General features: G+C 39.0%; 1 protein-coding gene across 3 annotated transcripts in view; it reads right to left on the bottom strand.

Annotated features, from left to right (window-relative positions):
* Nucleotides 1-20,261, bottom strand: part of cep290 (centrosomal protein 290) — a 61,773-nt gene that overhangs the window by 18,482 nt on the left and 23,030 nt on the right. For all 3 annotated transcript variants that reach the window (XM_069163127.1, XM_069163128.1, XM_069163129.1), the window contains exons 19-37: nucleotides 17,768-17,932; nucleotides 15,698-15,847; nucleotides 15,500-15,615; nucleotides 15,321-15,423; nucleotides 14,741-14,971; nucleotides 12,921-13,094; nucleotides 12,707-12,818; nucleotides 10,737-10,942; nucleotides 10,387-10,538; nucleotides 9,694-9,805; nucleotides 8,728-9,183; nucleotides 8,485-8,649; nucleotides 8,250-8,357; nucleotides 7,910-8,044; nucleotides 7,574-7,807; nucleotides 7,283-7,390; nucleotides 6,872-7,071; nucleotides 4,753-4,966; nucleotides 4,272-4,409 (exon numbers count right to left, since the gene is read on the bottom strand). In XM_069163127.1, coding sequence (XP_069019228.1) covers nucleotides 4,272-4,409; nucleotides 4,753-4,966; nucleotides 6,872-7,071; nucleotides 7,283-7,390; nucleotides 7,574-7,807; nucleotides 7,910-8,044; nucleotides 8,250-8,357; nucleotides 8,485-8,649; nucleotides 8,728-9,183; nucleotides 9,694-9,805; nucleotides 10,387-10,538; nucleotides 10,737-10,942; nucleotides 12,707-12,818; nucleotides 12,921-13,094; nucleotides 14,741-14,971; nucleotides 15,321-15,423; nucleotides 15,500-15,615; nucleotides 15,698-15,847; nucleotides 17,768-17,932 — 3,279 coding nt within the window. The remainder of the gene's footprint in view (nucleotides 1-4,271; nucleotides 4,410-4,752; nucleotides 4,967-6,871; nucleotides 7,072-7,282; nucleotides 7,391-7,573; nucleotides 7,808-7,909; nucleotides 8,045-8,249; nucleotides 8,358-8,484; nucleotides 8,650-8,727; nucleotides 9,184-9,693; nucleotides 9,806-10,386; nucleotides 10,539-10,736; nucleotides 10,943-12,706; nucleotides 12,819-12,920; nucleotides 13,095-14,740; nucleotides 14,972-15,320; nucleotides 15,424-15,499; nucleotides 15,616-15,697; nucleotides 15,848-17,767; nucleotides 17,933-20,261) is intronic.

Raw genomic sequence — 20,261 nt, 5'->3', positions numbered from 1 at the left:
GATAGATAGATAGATAGATAGATAGATAGATAGATAGATAGATAGATAGATAGATAGATAGATAGATAGATAGATAGATAGATAGATAGATAGATAGATAGATAGATAGATAGATAGATAGATAGATAGATAGATAGATAGATAGATAGATAGATAGATAGATAGATAGATAGATAGATAGATAGATAGATAGATAGATAGATAGATAGATAGATAGATAGATAGATAGATAGATAGATAGATAGATAGATAGATAGATAGATAGATAGATAGATAGATAGATAGATAGATAGATAGATAGATAGATAGATAGATAGATAGATAGATAGATAGATAGATAGATAGATAGATAGATAGATAGATAGATAGATAGATAGATAGATAGATAGATAGATAGATAGATAGATAGATAGATAGATAGATAGATAGATAGATAGATAGATAGATAGATAGATAGATAGATAGATAGATAGATAGATAGATAGATAGATAGATAGATAGATAGATAGATAGATAGATAGATAGATAGATAGATAGATAGATAGATAGATAGATAGATAGATAGATAGATAGATAGATAGATAGATAGATAGATAGATAGATAGATAGATAGATAGATAGATAGATAGATAGATAGATAGATAGATAGATAGATAGATAGATAGATAGATAGATAGATAGATAGATAGATAGATAGATAGATAGATAGATAGATAGATAGATAGATAGATAGATAGATAGATAGATAGATAGATAGATAGATAGATAGATAGATAGATAGATAGATAGATAGATAGATAGATAGATAGATAGATAGATAGATAGATAGATAGATAGATAGATAGATAGATAGATAGATAGATAGATAGATAGATAGATAGATAGATAGATAGATAGATAGATAGATAGATAGATAGATAGATAGATAGATAGATAGATAGATAGATAGATAGATAGATAGATAGATAGATAGATAGATAGATAGATAGATAGATAGATAGATAGATAGATAGATAGATAGATAGATAGATAGATAGATAGATAGATAGATAGATAGATAGATAGATAGATAGATAGATAGATAGATAGATAGATAGATAGATAGATAGATAGATAGATAGATAGATAGATAGATAGATAGATAGATAGATAGATAGATAGATAGATAGATAGATAGATAGATAGATAGATAGATAGATAGATAGATAGATAGATAGATAGATAGATAGATAGATAGATAGATAGATAGATAGATAGATAGATAGATAGATAGATAGATAGATAGATAGATAGATAGATAGATAGATAGATAGATAGATAGATAGATAGATAGATAGATAGATAGATAGATAGATAGATAGATAGATAGATAGATAGATAGATAGATAGATAGATAGATAGATAGATAGATAGATAGATAGATAGATAGATAGATAGATAGATAGATAGATAGATAGATAGATAGATAGATAGATAGATAGATAGATAGATAGATAGATAGATAGATAGATAGATAGATAGATAGATAGATAGATAGATAGATAGATAGATAGATAGATAGATAGATAGATAGATAGATAGATAGATAGATAGATAGATAGATAGATAGATAGATAGATAGATAGATAGATAGATAGATAGATAGATAGATAGATAGATAGATAGATAGATAGATAGATAGATAGATAGATAGATAGATAGATAGATAGATAGATAGATAGATAGATAGATAGATAGATAGATAGATAGATAGATAGATAGATAGATAGATAGATAGATAGATAGATAGATAGATAGATAGATAGATAGATAGATAGATAGATAGATAGATAGATAGATAGATAGATAGATAGATAGATAGATAGATAGATAGATAGATAGATAGATAGATAGATAGATAGATAGATAGATAGATAGATAGATAGATAGATAGATAGATAGATAGATAGATAGATAGATAGATAGATAGATAGATAGATAGATAGATAGATAGATAGATAGATAGATAGATAGATAGATAGATAGATAGATAGATAGATAGATAGATAGATAGATAGATAGATAGATAGATAGATAGATAGATAGATAGATAGATAGATAGATAGATAGATAGATAGATAGATAGATAGATAGATAGATAGATAGATAGATAGATAGATAGATAGATAGATAGATAGATAGATAGATAGATAGATAGATAGATAGATAGATAGATAGATAGATAGATAGATAGATAGATAGATAGATAGATAGATAGATAGATAGATAGATAGATAGATAGATAGATAGATAGATAGATAGATAGATAGATAGATAGATAGATAGATAGATAGATAGATAGATAGATAGATAGATAGATAGATAGATAGATAGATAGATAGATAGATAGATAGATAGATAGATAGATAGATAGATAGATAGATAGATAGATAGATAGATAGATAGATAGATAGATAGATAGATAGATAGATAGATAGATAGATAGATAGATAGATAGATAGATAGATAGATAGATAGATAGATAGATAGATAGATAGATAGATAGATAGATAGATAGATAGATAGATAGATAGATAGATAGATAGATAGATAGATAGATAGATAGATAGATAGATAGATAGATAGATAGATAGATAGATAGATAGATAGATAGATAGATAGATAGATAGATAGATAGATAGATAGATAGATAGATAGATAGATAGATAGATAGATAGATAGATAGATAGATAGATAGATAGATAGATAGATAGATAGATAGATAGATAGATAGATAGATAGATAGATAGATAGATAGATAGATAGATAGATAGATAGATAGATAGATAGATAGATAGATAGATAGATAGATAGATAGATAGATAGATAGATAGATAGATAGATAGATAGATAGATAGATAGATAGATAGATAGATAGATAGATAGATAGATAGATAGATAGATAGATAGATAGATAGATAGATAGATAGATAGATAGATAGATAGATAGATAGATAGATAGATAGATAGATAGATAGATAGATAGATAGATAGATAGATAGATAGATAGATAGATAGATAGATAGATAGATAGATAGATAGATAGATAGATAGATAGATAGATAGATAGATAGATAGATAGATAGATAGATAGATAGATAGATAGATAGATAGATAGATAGATAGATAGATAGATAGATAGATAGATAGATAGATAGATAGATAGATAGATAGATAGATAGATAGATAGATAGATAGATAGATAGATAGATAGATAGATAGATAGATAGATAGATAGATAGATAGATAGATAGATAGATAGATAGATAGATAGATAGATAGATAGATAGATAGATAGATAGATAGATAGATAGATAGATAGATAGATAGATAGATAGATAGATAGATAGATAGATAGATAGATAGATAGATAGATAGATAGATAGATAGATAGATAGATAGATAGATAGATAGATAGATAGATAGATAGATAGATAGATAGATAGATAGATAGATAGATAGATAGATAGATAGATAGATAGATAGATAGATAGATAGATAGATAGATAGATAGATAGATAGATAGATAGATAGATAGATAGATAGATAGATAGATAGATAGATAGATAGATAGATAGATAGATAGATAGATAGATAGATAGATAGATAGATAGATAGATAGATAGATAGATAGATAGATAGATAGATAGATAGATAGATAGATAGATAGATAGATAGATAGATAGATAGATAGATAGATAGATAGATAGATAGATAGATAGATAGATAGATAGATAGATAGATAGATAGATAGATAGATAGATAGATAGATAGATAGATAGATAGATAGATAGATAGATAGATAGATAGATAGATAGATAGATAGATAGATAGATAGATAGATAGATAGATAGATAGATAGATAGATAGATAGATAGATAGATAGATAGATAGATAGATAGATAGATAGATAGATAGATAGATAGATAGATAGATAGATAGATAGATAGATAGATAGATAGATAATAGATAGATAGATAGATAGATAGATAGATAATAGATAGATAGATAGATAGATAGATAGATAGATAGATAGATAGATAGATAGATAGATAGATAATAGATAGATAGATAGATAGATAGATAGATAGATAGATAGATAGATAGATAGATAGATAATAGATAGATAGATAGATAGATAGATAGATCGATGCCATGTATTTAATGGCTTCAGCAGCAAATGAAATAAAACAAACACTTGAAAAACCAGTGTGTGGTGACGGCGGTCTGACCCTCAAGTCTTTGGTGTGCCTGTCAATCATCATCTGTACGTTGAGACTCTGCTCCTTCTGTGCAGCGTTGGCGATGACTTGCTGCTCCGCGGCCGACGTCATCTCGGCCCGCAGGTCCAGCAGAGCTTTACTGAGAGCCTGTCGGACAGGAAGCAGGCAGACAAAGGAAACAGGATGAGTTCAATTCACGGGGAATACGTGGCCATTCATTCCTACAGACAACGTCCTCGCACTCACATTCATTATTGGTATTAACGGGATTTTTCCGTGGTGAAAAATGACTAAACGAGTTTTGACAAATGAAAACATGATGTGAGTACCATAAAAAAGAAAAAAAGTGTCAGGCTGCCATTTATCAGAGAAAACACTCGACATTCATCTTTGAACTGGGAGGAAACAAGTACTTTTTCCTCTTCAGCCTGACGTCCACTTCATGTTTCTCACATTTAAACGTTACAGAAACCAATAATCCCAGAAGAACCTTGAGCTGCTTCTCTTTCTGGGCCAGCTGTGCCTTCAGGCGCTCCACCAGGTTCTTCATGGTGTTGCTTGGAGAGCGAACGTTGGCCTCCTTCTGGGCCTCCAGCTCCGAGCGCAGGTAGTTCACCTCCTTCTCCGTCTGGGCCATCTGGCTCCTCTGATCCTCGGTCTCAGCGGTCAGAGCTTTCAGCTGGGACACATGGTGCTCCTCTAGCCTGCAACAAACACCCTCTGTCAGTTTTACAACATGGTGTTCTTCATCAGATGTTTGTGACCAGCATGTTTATCATCTGCTAATCAGACATTAACGAGTGTATTTATGAGTACAAAATAATGTCACACACTTATAACATATTTGCCACAATAAATATTGGGTAAATATAAATAAATAGCCCAGTTTAGAATCAAGCTTTACATTAAATTACATTTCCTACATTACAACCAAAGGCAGGTTCATTTCGTTGCCAACAGGGCAGCATCAGTTTCATGTATTGTTTGGTTGGTAGTTTCATCATGGGACCATATTTCTGTCAAAATGTTTTCCTCCAACTTCCCCTGATGGATGAATCATGTCTACCACATGAGGCAGATTTTACTGCATGCAGCTTGTACAAAATAAACTGAGCTTAGTTCAGTTTACTTGAAAGAAGGGACATATTTCTGCCAGAGAAGCAGACTTCTTAAATCATCACCACAGTGATCTCTTATGCACTGCAATGACACTATCCATCCATCCATTATCTCCACCCGCATTATCCTGAACAGGGTCACGGGGGGCGGAGCCTATCCCAGCTCACTTTGGGCAAAGGCAGGGTTCACCTGGACAGGTCACCAGTCCATCACAGGACATGGAGACAGACGGAAACAAAGACCATTCACGCTCTCATTCACACCTCAGGGACATTTGTAGAACCATCAGTTAACCTGATGGTATGTTTCTGGATGGTGGGACGAAGCAGGAGAACCGAGAGAACCCACACAGCCACACGGAGAACATGCAGACTCTGACAGGTGTTGACCTGAATATCTGGAGGCAGCAGTTTGTGTTGAACAGTGCTGTATTTTTAAACATTCATTCCCATTCATGCCTTTTAGTGTGTTCTCATGTGGCTTTAATGCCAGTGACCTAATGCACTACTGAAAGCCTTTTTCAATTTGCTTTCCTTCAGATGCTTTTTAATGAAACTTTCAACCCCATAACACCCAATTTCCTTCAATTTCCCTTAATTAGCGATTACATTGTTTAAACCATCTTATTCCTCGCAGTCTGACAGCTTCGCTTTGTTTCATCTCATCACTGAGATCACTACAGTCCATCCAGAAAGTATTCAAAGCGCTTCACTTTTTACACATTTTGTTATGTTACAGCTTTATTCCAAAATGGATTAAATTAATTTTGTTCCTCCAAATTCTACACACAATACCCCATCATGACAAAGTGGCAAATCTATTAAAAATAAAGAAGGAAAATATAACATGTACATAAGTATTCACAGCCTTTGCTCAATACTTCGTTGAAGCACCTTTGGCATCAATTACAGCCTCAAGTCTTTTGGAGTATGATGCTATAAACTTGGCTCCTATTCTTGGGCAGTTTCTCCCGTTCTTCTTTGCAGGACCTCTGAAGCTCCATCAGGTTGGATGAGGAGCGTCGGTGCTCAGACATCTTCAGATCTCCCCAGAGATGTTCAATCGGGTTCAAACTTCTTCCATTTACGGATGATGGAGGCCACTGTGCTCATTGGGACCTTCAATGCTGCAGAAATGTTTCTGTACCCTTCCCCAGATCTGAGCCTCCATACAATCCTGTCTGAGGTCTACAGACGATTCTTTGGACTTCATGTCTTGGTTTGTGCTCTGACATGTCAACTGTGGGACCTTATATAGACGGTGTGTGTCTTTCCAAATCATGTCCAATCAACTGAATTTACCAGGTGGACTCCAATCAAGTTGTAGAAACATCTGAAGGATGACCAGTGGAAACAGGAAGCACCTGAGCTCAACTTTGAGTGTCATAAATAACTAAATAAAGGGAACCTAAATGATTCTGCTTTAATATAAACTTCATAGAGGACCACTGAGTTGAAAAAAAAAGAAAAAAAGTTATACAGGATAATTACCTTAACATGTCGTCGGCATGTTTCTTGGCCTGCGTTTCCATGGCAACCTGGTGCCGCTCCATCTCTGCAGAGGTCAGCCTCAGCTTCTCTGTGACGGAGCGCAGCGAGACATCCTGCTCGGCCACCGTCTGCTCCAACTCAGCCAGCCGCTCCAGGTGCTTGGAGCTCGGCACCCTGATGGTCGGCCGCTTCATCAACTCCTGGAACAATGGAGGCAGAAAGGAGCATTCAGGAAAACATTCAACACCAAGCACAGCGGGACATTTCATCAAGATGTATGTGCTGATTGTTCTTCACACATCTCCAGCTGCATAGCTGGGAATTATGGGATATACCAGCCTCCAGAAAGCCCAGTCTTCTGTATCTCAGATGAATCTAACAGTTCATAAAGAGACTGTGATTGACGAGTACCATCGCCGTCTGTTTGAAGCGATCCAGCGAAGAGTCCGTTTGCAAATCCAACTTCTGATGCAACGTTTTCATCTCGTCCTGATGTCTCTTTATCATCTCCTTCTGATCCTGGGATGGACAGCAGGCAGGTACAGGAAACAAAGAGGAAATGAAAAGTTCAAAACAAACAAAGAAACGTTGTTGTGTTGCGCATCTGAAAACTTCTTCATTTGTAGAAGTTAGAAGTAAACATAAGAGTGTTTGAGGCTGAGAATGACTGCCCTCCTGGTGTTTGTCCTCGTGTCACCGTACCTGTCTTGCTTGAGACAGCTGGTTCTGGTACTTCTTCAGCACGTCCTCCTTCTTGTCCAGCCGCCCCTGGAGGTCTTTGATGGTCTGGTGGGCCAGCCTGAGGGCCGGCTGACTGTCTGTCCGTTCTCTGCTGGCTGCAGCTGGCAGCCGGAGACGCAGCTCGTTGATCACTTTATCTCTGGACACCATGTTTTGTTCTGCCTTCCACAGAGCTGCTTCCTTCTCTTTCAACTTCTGCATATGGAAGAAATTAAGATTTCAAACAGTGACAAACAATAATGTTGTGCATCTGATCTATGAGGAATGGTGGAAATGTGAAGTGACTGAATATCCAACCTCGTCTAAGTTCTTGCAGGCGGCCTGTGTGTCCAGGATGGTGCAGACGTGCTCTTTGATTTTACTCAAAGCGAACTCTAACTGATGAGCGAGAGGTAGCGTCGGGTCTGGAAGAGATCCTGCAGCTTCCTCAAACTGAAACAACCACAAGTACATTCATTAACACCATGGTTCAGAGATGTAATATTAAATGTAATAAATTAAACAGTAAGACCAATGCTAGAATCTACTCTTGACTAAATTCAAAAACTGAAAAAGCTGCAAATCCAGCATGTTTTGGTTTAAAAGAAAATATCAACTTGAGCTATTTCATCATCACAATCATTAAACGGTAGTTTACCTTGTGTGCACTGCTCAGTATTTCACTCTGGTGCTTCTCGTATTGGTCCAGCTGACGCTCTAACTCCACCTCTCGCTGATCCCACACTAGCTGACGCTCTTCTTGGAGCTTAACGGAGCAAAGAGAAGAGTTTTCTGCATTACTTTCACATGTTAATTCACTTCATCACACCACAATAACACTTTTTCTTTATCACAATGACTTGTGCATAAAGACTGTTCCAGGAGTCTCTCACAGTGTTTTGCTGCACCGTCTCCTCCTCCAGCGAGCGGATGCTTCGCTCCTGCTCCTCCACCAGGTTCTTCAGGTACCGGATCTCCTCCCTCTGGACCACCAGCTCCCGGCCTCTCCTCAGCTCCTGCAGACGAGCCTCCTCCATCTTCTTGTGCCACTCCGTTACCTGTTGTGAGTTCAAAGTTACAGTTTCATCTTTAATCAACTACGAGGGCAGAAAACAAACAGTGAGTCAATAAGTGACCTTCTGAGCTCCTTTCACATCCTTCAGTGTGGACATGAGCTCCTGGAGCCCTCGCAGCTTCAGCTCCAGCTCCTCAGCTCGGCCCTCCGCCCTCCTCCTCTCCTCCTCCGCCTTCTTCTTCTCCTCCTGGGCCTTCACTCTGTCCTCCTGCAGGCTCACCATCGTCACGGAGAACTTCTCCTGCTGGGGGAGAGGCAGCGCTCCGGCAAACTGCCGGCGCAGCGACTGGACGGTCCGCCGCAGGTGCACGCAGCGGTTCCTGCCCTCCTGGCGGGCCAGAAACAGAGCGCGCTCGCCGGCGTCCAGCCGCTGCTCGGCGCGCAGTTTGAAGGCCTCCAGCTGCTGGTTGTTGGAGACGGCAGCCTCCAGCTTTACCAGAGAAGCTGCTTCACTGAGCTGCAGAGCCACGATGTGCTGATGGAGCTTCGCAATCAGGGTCTTCTCATCGGACTGCGACTGACGGAGAGATGCAAATATCTGAATCAGTCGTACATGAAACACACTTTACGACGCCAGCTCCTTAAAACTAACTCTCTGAGATGGCCATGTGTGAGCTGAGCAGGTTTCTATTACATTTTTATCACACACTCCTGCAGGCGCTAATCGGGCACAACATCTCATCTGAACCAAACACACGATTTCCAACAGGTGGGAACGTGTTTAAAACTGAAAACCTCCCAGAGGAGGTCAGAGCCGGATTCTCAACACATTGAATGCATCATGAATTCAGCATCGTTCAGACATCCTGGAACTGTTTCAAACTAAAAACCCTTGAGGGTTTCATTAAACGTCCAGCCCTGAATTAAGCTTCGTCCTGTTTTATTTTACCAGGCTGAAAGCAAACATCTGAAATGATGATAATGATATAAAAGAACCACCTGTTGATAGACAGCTAATACAAAAGACAGTAAACTATCTGATTTGACTTGTTCGCATTAAGTCAATCAATCAGAGGATAATATTTACCTGGTAGTCCAGTATTTGTCTCCTTAAAGCTTCGACTTCTTTCTCTTTGGACTTCTGTCTGGACTGCAGAGCGGACACCTGAGTCATGGCCACATCAGACACCTCCTGAAGCCTGGAGGGAAAAAAACACATTGTTTTAAACTGTAAAAAAGTTTCATTTCTTTATTCCCATCATTATTATAAGTTCCACGGTTCACCACCAACACACTCCAGAAAAGCAAAGAAATACTCATGTGAAGAGCCAAAGTATTTAAATCCATCTATAAATGTGGATAATCAATACAGAGGTGCATTTGAATGTAAACTAGACTAAAACAGATTTCAACGTTATAAAATCTGTTGAATGACTTCACATTTACAAAAGCGGAGCATCAGTTTAGTTCAGCTGCTGATGAATAGAAGAGTTGAATAATGTGGTGCTGATAGGAGGCATCAAATCATCAACAAGAAACTTGATTTTAAAGAATGAGCTTATCTTTACTGTGACATGAGAAACTTCTGTCGGGAAAATTCGCCATCTTTTCTCACTCAGGCAGGCTTATCTTTGACTAACATTTATATAACAATGCTGTGAGCTCAAAAACATGTATGCTCTGAGGATTTATCCCTAAAGTTATGTTATGATTGCGAGTCTTTCACTCAATGATAAGAGTGTAAATGATCTGCGTCAGGCCGGGACTTTGACCAACGTACTTGGAGACCTCGGTGCGGAGCTCGGCCTCGGCCCTTTCCAGCTCTGAGATCTTGTTTCTGTCGGCGTCGCTCACAGCTTTGCTGACGCAGTCCGCCAGCTCGTCACTCAGCTCCCGCTCAACCCTCTGGGCTTCCGCGTTCATCCTGGTCAGCTGAAGGAAAGCAGAGGTAGAACTGCCTGAGGAGAGTCATTAAATAAATGCTTTGGCTGAAAAGAACATAAACGGGTGATGACCTGGCACACGCTGCAGTAAAACAGTCCAGCAGCCGAGGTGGTGAAATAAAACACTTTCTAACACTTCACCCCGCTGCCGCCTGCAGCCACAGAAACACCCTCTGATGTTCTTCACCTCTGCGAACTTGGACTCCAGCTCCACGTTGCGCTCCTCCACCTGCCGCAGGGAGCTCCTGGTGTGTTCGTACATCCTGTGAGCGTGCTCGGCTCGCTGCCTCTCGTTCAGCTCCTTCATCTCCAACGTGGTGATGCGTCTTGCAGCAGAGACCATTTCGTTGTTGACCGACGCTTTGCCCGCCTTGTCCATGCAGCTTCCGCCTCCTGATGACAGAGAAAAGCACAACAGAGAATGATATTCATCCACAAACCAGGAATAAGTCAAGAACTTGTAGATAAACTCAGAGGTAACAAGTCTCGGCGTGATCTTAGACTCAGATCTCAGAAACATAGCCGAGGTGCAGCCGTTCATAAACCAGACAGATTCCTGAAGTCTCTCTAGAAAACTAGAGCGACTTCAGCTCATCCAGAACTCAGCTGTTCATCCTCCTCACATACGGAGCTCTGAATGGACTCGGACGAGTTCCATCACTGACTCACTGGTTAACTGTGTTCCTCTGAGATCATCTGCTGCTGGTTTATTGGAGGTTAAAGAAACCCCTGGAAACATGTGTCTGTTCAGCTTCTAAAGGTTTCATAGGTGAAAACAGCTGCCTGCTCTGAGTGAGAGTCACAGCAGTGAGGCTGAACAGGTCTGTCCTGAGCCGTGACTGAGAGGCTGCAGCAGCCTTCACTTACTGCTTCTTTTCCAGCAACAGACCAAATAAAACTGGGGATTCAGCTTTTGAACAAACTACCTGCAGATATCAGGGAGGATAGCTCAGAACGTACTTTCAAACACATCTCTTCGCATCAGCCTTTAACTAGCTTCTCCTGGAGCTCTTTGAACTACCGCGTCTTTAAAATGCGTATTGCTTTATTTTATATTTGAACTCTATTTGTGTTTAATTTTATGCATTTTATCCTTCCGAGGGATCAGCCAACCGAAGTCAAATTGGATCCTGATTGGGATCATTTTAAACTCAAACTGAGAGAGTTTTTAAAGAGGCAGCAGTCATGTAGTCATGAATGATCTGGTGCTTCTTTTATGGTGTGTTTTTATCTCAATTTTCCATATTTCTCATTAACTTTTGTGTTTTGATTGTGTATATCGATGGTTGAATGTATGATTGGGATCGTCTCCTGTGAATGTGTTGATTTGTTGATTTTCTGTATTTTAAAAGCCCATCTCGGGACGAGCATTGCAAATTATCTGAGGCTATAAGTGCTGTGGTGTCACATTGTTTATGCTACATACTACACAAATAAACATTAAATAAGGCATTTTATTTCTATTCTATATTTTTAAATGTTCTTTTTTTTTGTGAAACACCATGTAATCTTCTTGCTCTTTGAGCTGCCTTTCTTTCATGAAAGATGTTAAACAAATAAAGTTTATTGTTATTATTTTTATTAAGTCAAACTGCGGTGTTGTATTTGTATAAAACTGGGTTTTATTCTGATTTACATTGAGAGTTCAGATGTGATTGATTCTCTGTGTTACAGCGCTGATCGGTTATGATCACATGTAAGTCAACATCCTTGTTGTGGAGACAGGAACGTGCTGACTCGGATCACTGTGAGGCTGAAACTAAACAGCTTTAATCATCTATTGTGTTACAACAATGGCTGTGGAAGAGCAGATTCAAGCTCAGGAAGAATACAAATTTAAAAAAGACACAAACAACTTGGATTGGTGTCCCTGTGGGAAGTTTAGTGGCATCACCACATCCCTGAAAATGTTTTGGAGATAAGGACAGTGGCCAGAAGTTCAGCTCCTCCTCAGCCGGGTTATTCTGAGCTGATTTACTGTTTGGTCAGCGCCAAACTCTCCACCATGTCAGTTAAAGACTGTTTGAGCTGTTTTGTAGTTTAACCGCTATTAAAACACATTTTATTATCTAAATTCAAGACAAAAAAAAAAACTCAAGTTATTTTAAAAGAGGAAAACAACCGAACTGCCCGTGATGAGCGGCATCATGAGTTTACCAGCTGAGTTGATGTTCTCCCACGCTTGCTCTAATGTGTTGAGCTTCTCCTTTGAGATCTCCAGTTCTTTATTCCCGGCAGAGATTTGATCTCGAAGAGACTCGTTCTCACTCTGAGAGACAGAAAAGATAGAAATATGTTATGGTGAGTCAGTAAACAGCTGAAAATAAGGAGGTGTCATGAGAATACTCAGATGGTTAATGAGTTTTTAGACCTGCAGATGGTGGAGGTTGGTGGTTCTTTGGGCGAGGCGGCCGTCCCGCTGCAGCAGGTCTCTGTATTTGACCGTGAGCTCTGTGTACTGGCGGTTGGCCCGCTCCAGGTCCGACGAGGGGACGCTGTCGTCCAGGGTCTTCTGCAGCGCTGCCATCTTATACGCAGCCATTTCCTCAACACAAAAGACGAGCGACGTTGAACGGGCATCGTACATCGTAATAACCATAACCATCCATATCGTAATAATGGATGGTTCAAAATGCCATGTGTTTGTTTGTCAGCTCTGCCTGTTACAATAACTACATTTGGTCACAACATCTCAGAAATATGAGAATAAGACCTGAATTTTACAGAAGCCTTCATATTTTACTGTCACTTCACATTGTTATTGTTCACTTTACAATCTGCTGCTATCCGTCTTTGGCATTCATTGTACAGATACATATTGCAGTCAAGCCTGACTTGTGGTTGTTGTCTGTTTTTATTGTTACATATTTATACTTTTCTTGTTTTATCTTGATATTTTAGCACGCTGTGGGACTGTGAGAAACAATATTTCAATCTCTGTGTCTGTCTTGTACAAATGGTGAAATTGACAATAAAGTTGACGCTGACTTAATGATAATTAACCGTTTATTTCCACCGGGTTTATATATCTATATCTATATCTATATCTATATCTATATCTATATCTATATCTATATCTATATGTATGTATCTATTACCAAGTCATCTTGTTCATGTTTCTCTGTAATGCTGATTTTTATGAATTTATTACACACTTTTTGTGGATTTGGTTTTCTACTGATAACGGACTGTATTCCCTCAGTGTAGCTCGTCGTCATAGCGACTGCACGTGAAACTACTGTCACAAGAACAATACAGAACATCGGAGGGATGGAGACACAGGTTGAATGAGAGGAGGCTGAAGGCAGCGAGACAAAGGACTGAATTTAACTATTTAATCATCGCCTGTTTGTGCAGGATGTCGTTAGCCGTTAGCGGCCTTCAGTGTTTTCACGTCATCATTTAGTATCGGTTGTGATGAGGACCAGGTTTTATCCAAAACTTTCTCCTGATGGAAAACCAAATAAAGGCCTCCCACTGGTATTTATTTTTTACCGTGCCAGATTATGTGAATTGTTCATTTGGATAAATAAATAATATTAATAATAATTAATAATAATAAATAAAAAAACCACAGACAGGGTGCCAAAGTAGGATACCAGATGCTGTCCAGGGTCCTGAAAACAGATTTATGATTCATATTTTGCTGATAAAAAGTAAGAAAGCTCTCTAGAAAATGGATGACAACTGAAACTCCCACAGTGGAGGACTGAGTTCATGTGATCCACAATATTTTTAACTAACTTTTGTTTTAAGACTTGAATAAGAAAAGTTTGAAAGCTGTTTGAAATCTAGAACATCGAGAACAGATTTTACACAATCCAAAATGATTTATTTAGCTGCTCCTCTGTTCAATGTTCAGATTTTCTTTTAATTGTATTTATATGTATTATTTACACACTTTTAAGTTATTCTACTTTATTCTTTTCACCCTTCTTAAGATGGGAACATCATTTAAACATGTTTTCAAGATAATGTTTCAGAGTTGTGTTTCAAATAAAAATGTAATTAAAAAACAAACAAAAGCGATATGATATTTTTTTCCTGCTTGAGTTATTCAGTGAAAACTGGCTCCAGCTTTCATTTCCTGAATAATCTTTTGAAAGAAGTGGATGATTAACTGCAACCTTTTACTACTATACGATGGGAAGCACAGAAGTTGTTTCAATTGGAGTGTTTTGGTGCCACTACCTTGTATCTCTGCAGGTAGCCGATCCTCTGGGTGACGGAGGCCTGCAGGCGGCTGCTGTCGTCCCTCAGCCGGCTGTTCTCCTTGCGGAGGTGCTCCTCCTGCTCCAGCAGCGTCGTGTAGCGCCGCGTCAGCTTCTTCTCGTTAACCTTCAGCACCGTCAGCCGGCGAAACGCTTCGCTCAGCTGCCGCCTCATTTCCTCGGGGTCCTTCTGAAGGGCGTCCAGCAGGTCCTGAGGGGTGAAATAAAAATAATCTTTAACAGACTTAACAATACACATACACTCATATTCTCTTTTAGTCATTGAGTCATTCATTCATTGTGTTCAGACACTGAGCAGCTGATTTCAATGTGTTGGCGTCGGTGCTGTCCAAGATTCTCGCTCATATCGAGTCTGAACGGATGTTCTGTTCTCCTCATGTGTGTTTCAGTTATTGAGTTGGAGGAAAGTTATTTTAGTGAGATTAATCGGCGATCAATTCTACATTGAAACAATGTGTGTAAACATGCTTCATTGCTGCAGTGCATCTTGTAACATTTAACTCGTATTTGCCTGTTAAACATTTATTTGTGCTACTTACATCAAACTCTTGGATTTTAACTTCGTCCACCTGCTTTCGCTCCTCCAGCTTGTTCTTCATCTCTGTGAACGTCTCCCTCTCTTTCTGCCACTCTGCCTTGTCACTAAAAGACGATAAACAAGGTTGGAAGTTTAACACGTGAGGTTAAAAACCAGCCAGAGACGTTGTCGTTAACCCACCTCAGGTATTCCTTATAGAGGAGGCCCTGCTGATGGCTGATAACAGAAAACTTCTCCTTGTACTCCTCCAGCGTTCCTGTAACTCTCCTGCTGTTTTCTTCCTTGTTTCTGAGCTCCTAAATAAAAGCAGTATAACATAAATTAGAACAGTTTCATTTTTAAGTTCAGTCCAGGTCTTCAGAGGACAGAGACACCGACCTGAAGAAGTCGAACTGCGTACTCGTTCAGGGAGCTGACGACCTCGGTGCTGCTGGGCCCGAGGCCCTCAGGCAGGGTCAGAGGTCGCAGGATGACCCCGCTGCCACCGGCCTTCCTGAACAGCTCAACCTCCGCTTCGAGCTGGTTCACCTGACAGCAACCAATGATTAAATGTGTTTTTATATAGAAACAACTTCAGGTTCTCTAAAAAGATCATTTGTACATCAAAGCCATTTCCGTGTTTCCTAACAGGCTTGTTTGGAAAAGTTTCTAACAAAAGTACAGTCTCGGACAAAAGAAAAACTGTGTCACAGGAGATAGTGTGAAACAAAGACAGGCAAACCAATAGAAAACTAAAGGATAGAACTCGACCCAAGAGCACAATGAACCTGACAAGGGAATAAAAAGTAAAAGAAGAGCAACATAAAAGAGAGAAAGATGTCATTGATGTCACTAAATCATGTCATTGATTTAGTACATTTATACATAAAAAAAGTTGAACAAATTGCTGCACAACATCAGACAGAATTAAAACAAATCAAACAGACATGAATAAAATTAAAGATAAGTTACGACAGCTGCCTGAAGAAAAGGCTTTAATATAAAACCAGCCGTCTCTCACACACATGGTGCAGGCTGTGTTGTGGGAAACATGGTTTCCATTTAACATTATTTGTCAAAGAAAGTGACTATGAGATGAAAAGTTGAGTTTGTTTACAGTAAATCCAGAAAGTATTCACAGCGCTTCACTTTTTCCACATTTTGTTATGTTACAGCTTTATTACAAAATTGATTAAATATTTTTTTCCCCTCAAAATTCTACACGCAATATCCCATAATGACAAAGTGAAAAACGTTTTTCTTTAATTTTTGCAAATCTATTAAAAATAAAGAACGAAAATATAACATCCATAAGTATTCACAGTCTTTGCTCAATACTTTGTTGAGGCACCTTTGGCAGAAATTACAGCCTCAAGTCAAGTCAAGTCTTCAGGTTCCTTTTGGTAAACTCCAGGTGGGCTGTCATGAGCCTTTTACTGAGGAGTGTCTTCCGTCTGGCCACTCTACCATACAGGCCTGCTTGGTGGAGTGCTGCAGAGATGGTTGTCCTTCTGGAAGGTTCTCCTCTCTTCACAGAGCAACGTTGGAGCTCTGTCAGAGTGACCATCGGGTTCTTGGTCACCTCCCTGACTAAGGCCCTTCTCCCCCGATCGCTCAGTTTGGCCGGGCGGCCGACTCTAGGAAGAGTCCTGGTGGTTCAAACTTCTTCCATTTACAGATGATGGAGGCCACTGTGCTCATTGGGACCTTCAATGCTGCAGAAATGTTTCTGTACCCTTCCCCAGATCTGAGCCTCCATACAATCCTGTCTGAGGTCTACAAATGATTCTTTGGACTTCATGTCTTGGTTTGTGCTCTGACATGTCAACTGTGGGACCTTATATAGACGGTGTGTGTCTTTCCAAATCATGTCCAATCAACTGAATTTACCAGGTGGATTCCAATCAAGTTGTAGAAACATCTCAAGGATGACCAGTGGAAACAGGATGCACCTGAGCTCAATTTTGAGTGTAATGGCAAAGGCTGTGAATACTTATGTACATGTGATTTCTTTCGTTTTTTATTTTTAATAGATTTGCAAAAATGTCAAAAAAACGTTTTCAATGTTGTCATTATGGGATATTGTGTGTAGAATTTTGAGGAAAAACGTATAGAATCCATTTTGGAATAAAGCTGTAACAACAAAATGTGTAAAAAGTGAAGCGCTGTGAATACTTTCCAGATGTACTGTATCTCCTTTCTGTCTTCATATGAAACAGAAGCAGCACATGTTGGAACGAGAGGAGTCCGACCGGTCAGAGAAATGTTCTCCACCTGTCAATCACACTGCTGAACGGAGGCCACGGCTTTATAAATCACTACGGACGTTTATTAAACTTTAAATTTGTCAGGTTAACGACTTTCAGCTGAAACCACTCGGATTTGTCCTTAAATAACCGGAGTTTGGGTTTAAGATCTGCTTTACTCTGAACAACCAGTGAATCATATCATCTCTTCATGTGAAAGTACCTTTTCTTTGGCTCTAACAAGCTGACTGAAGCTGCCAGTCGCTTCCTCCCGGGCTGATTTCAGCTCCTGCCTCAGCTCCTCGTTCCTCCCCAGTAGCTGATGGATCTGGGACTTGAGATGCGGTGCGGCCTCAGACTCACCGCTCATGATGTTCACATCCAGCGCCTGTGACGGGAAGATGATGAGCAACGATCAAAGGCATTAAAACCAACAAGAAAAATATCTGGATGACCAACGATGGGACGAGTTCAAAAAGAAGTTCGTTGAAGGCGCTGACTGTCGAGTCACAACGCGTTGAGTCACGTCAAAAGTCACGTCATGTCATTGATTTAGTACATTTATACATAAAAAAAAGTTGAACAAATTGCTGCATAACATCAGACAGAATTAAAACAAATCAAACAGACATGAAAAAAATTAATCAATAAATCAATTTAACGTTAAAGAAATAAAACAAAGACACAACGATTTAAATTAAATATACATGAGCAGTGATAAATATTAAAAAATAATTCATTAAAAATAAAATTATAACTTCGCCTCCACTGGGAGAGCCAGTGAGAATGAACATCTGCTCAAAGTGGATTTGAATCCTGGTCTGGAAGGAGAGGAACAGTTCATGAGCTGACAGAGAGCTCACCTGGCCCTCACAGCCAATCAGGAGCCACGAACAGCTGATGCTCCAATGACCAGGTGTGCAACAGGTCAGACAGGTAAGCTAGCTGCTCCATTTAAGCATTTCTACTCAAACAGTAACCTTCTTACATTATTCCTGTACTGAACAAATAACTAATACAAGGATGCCGGGATGCTACGCTAGCGGGAAGCAGTCAGGAGCGCTGCTGCAGACGGGATATTAATCTGACCCAACATATAAATAATTAAAATTGTTAAATACCTCCACCATGATCATAATCTCATGCTACATGTAAGATTTAAGAACACTTGTTGTTGTAAATGACCCGCTCAGCTGTGACTGATACCTGGTGCCTCCTGCTTCCTTGTTGTTCTGCTGCTAAACCCAGCAGTGACATCAGAGCCCAAGAATCATCTTCCCCAGCGGTTCCCTTTGTGTTGCATCGTATGCTGCGTCCAACCATCCCAAACTTTTGACTACCCTCTTTTATTTTATTTTTTTGCGCATTCGTTGTTTATTAAGTTGCTAAGTGACAAATCCTGAGCTTCATTAACTGAAGAACAGTAAAATAACGAGCCGGGACGACGTCCACTGTTTTGAGCGCAGCTGATGTCCTTGTGGAGACACTCTGCAAGGTGACGGCTGAGTCGTTGGGAAACACGTTTCTACAGGAACTTAAACAGAAAGGTTGTGATGATGAGTTGCAGAAGCATCATGTGACATGATATAAAATCTATTTCTGTTTTAGACCTGAGCTGCTGATTTCTGCAGAAGTCAATTTAAAAAGAATTGCCATGGTAACTTGAAGCGATGAAGACTTGATCAGACACCACAAGACTGTTTGAAAAACGGTAAGGTGGCAGACTTCACAGAAACAGAAACAATCATCAGATCTTTGCTGACTAATGGGCGTCTGAACTGTTGACATCTTCCTGAAACACAAACAATAGGAGATGCAGAAGAATATAAAGTCAGTGTCCTTCCCTGCAGTACAAAGTGAGACAAGACTTTGGCTTCTGTCCACTGTCACAGTTAGATTGTGTAAATACACACATACAACCCTAACAGCTGAACTAAGGAGTGGTGTTGAATTAAAAACACTTTTTGATGTTTACGTGAATAAACATGGGATAATTCACAGTATAATAATAAACTGTATTTATAAATTGATGGATGTGATATATGTGGTGATTTTCTTTCAAATAAAAGCTTCCAGTCTGGAGCAGCAAAGACCTCCAACCTATTCACACTACTTTCAGCGAAATAAGCCAGTAGATCAGGATGTATTTACAATTACAAACAAACTCAAGTGTGAACAAATTATCTTCTATTCTGAGGCTGTTGTTGTTTTTTCTGTTTGTAAATAAACACCAATCTACTTCCTGTAGGACTCATGGCACTCTTTGCTTGAGTTGTATTCTGTATTAGCCTCAGATAATGGACTCATCTCTGTACTTGTTCTTCTGGACCTCAGTGCTGCTTTTGATACGATTGATCATACGATCTTATTACAGAGATTAGAAGACGTCACGAGGATTAAAGGAACTGCATTAGACTGGTTCAAATCCTACTTATCAGATAGATTCCAGTTTGTCCATGTCAACAATGAGTCTTCCAGACAAACAAGAGTTAGTTGTGGAGTTCCACAAGGCTCAGTGTTAGGCCCAATACATTTTACTTTGTACATGCTTCCATTAAGAGATGTCATCAGGAAGCACTGCATCAACTTCCATTGTTATGCAGATGACACTCAGCTATATCTTTCTATAAAACCAGATGAAACTAATCAGTTAGTAAAACTTGAAGCAAGAGAGATCATATGTCTCCAGTTTTATCTTCTCTTCATTGGCTTCCTGT

This window comes from Embiotoca jacksoni, unplaced genomic scaffold, assembly GCF_022577435.1.
Source record: "Embiotoca jacksoni isolate LCO1_2020_lvr unplaced genomic scaffold, fEmbJac1.0.p SCAF_3, whole genome shotgun sequence".
Classification (NCBI taxonomy): domain Eukaryota; kingdom Metazoa; phylum Chordata; class Actinopteri; family Embiotocidae; genus Embiotoca; species Embiotoca jacksoni.
Note: the sequence above shows the minus strand (reverse complement) of the source record. Positions and strands in the feature narration are given on the sequence as shown.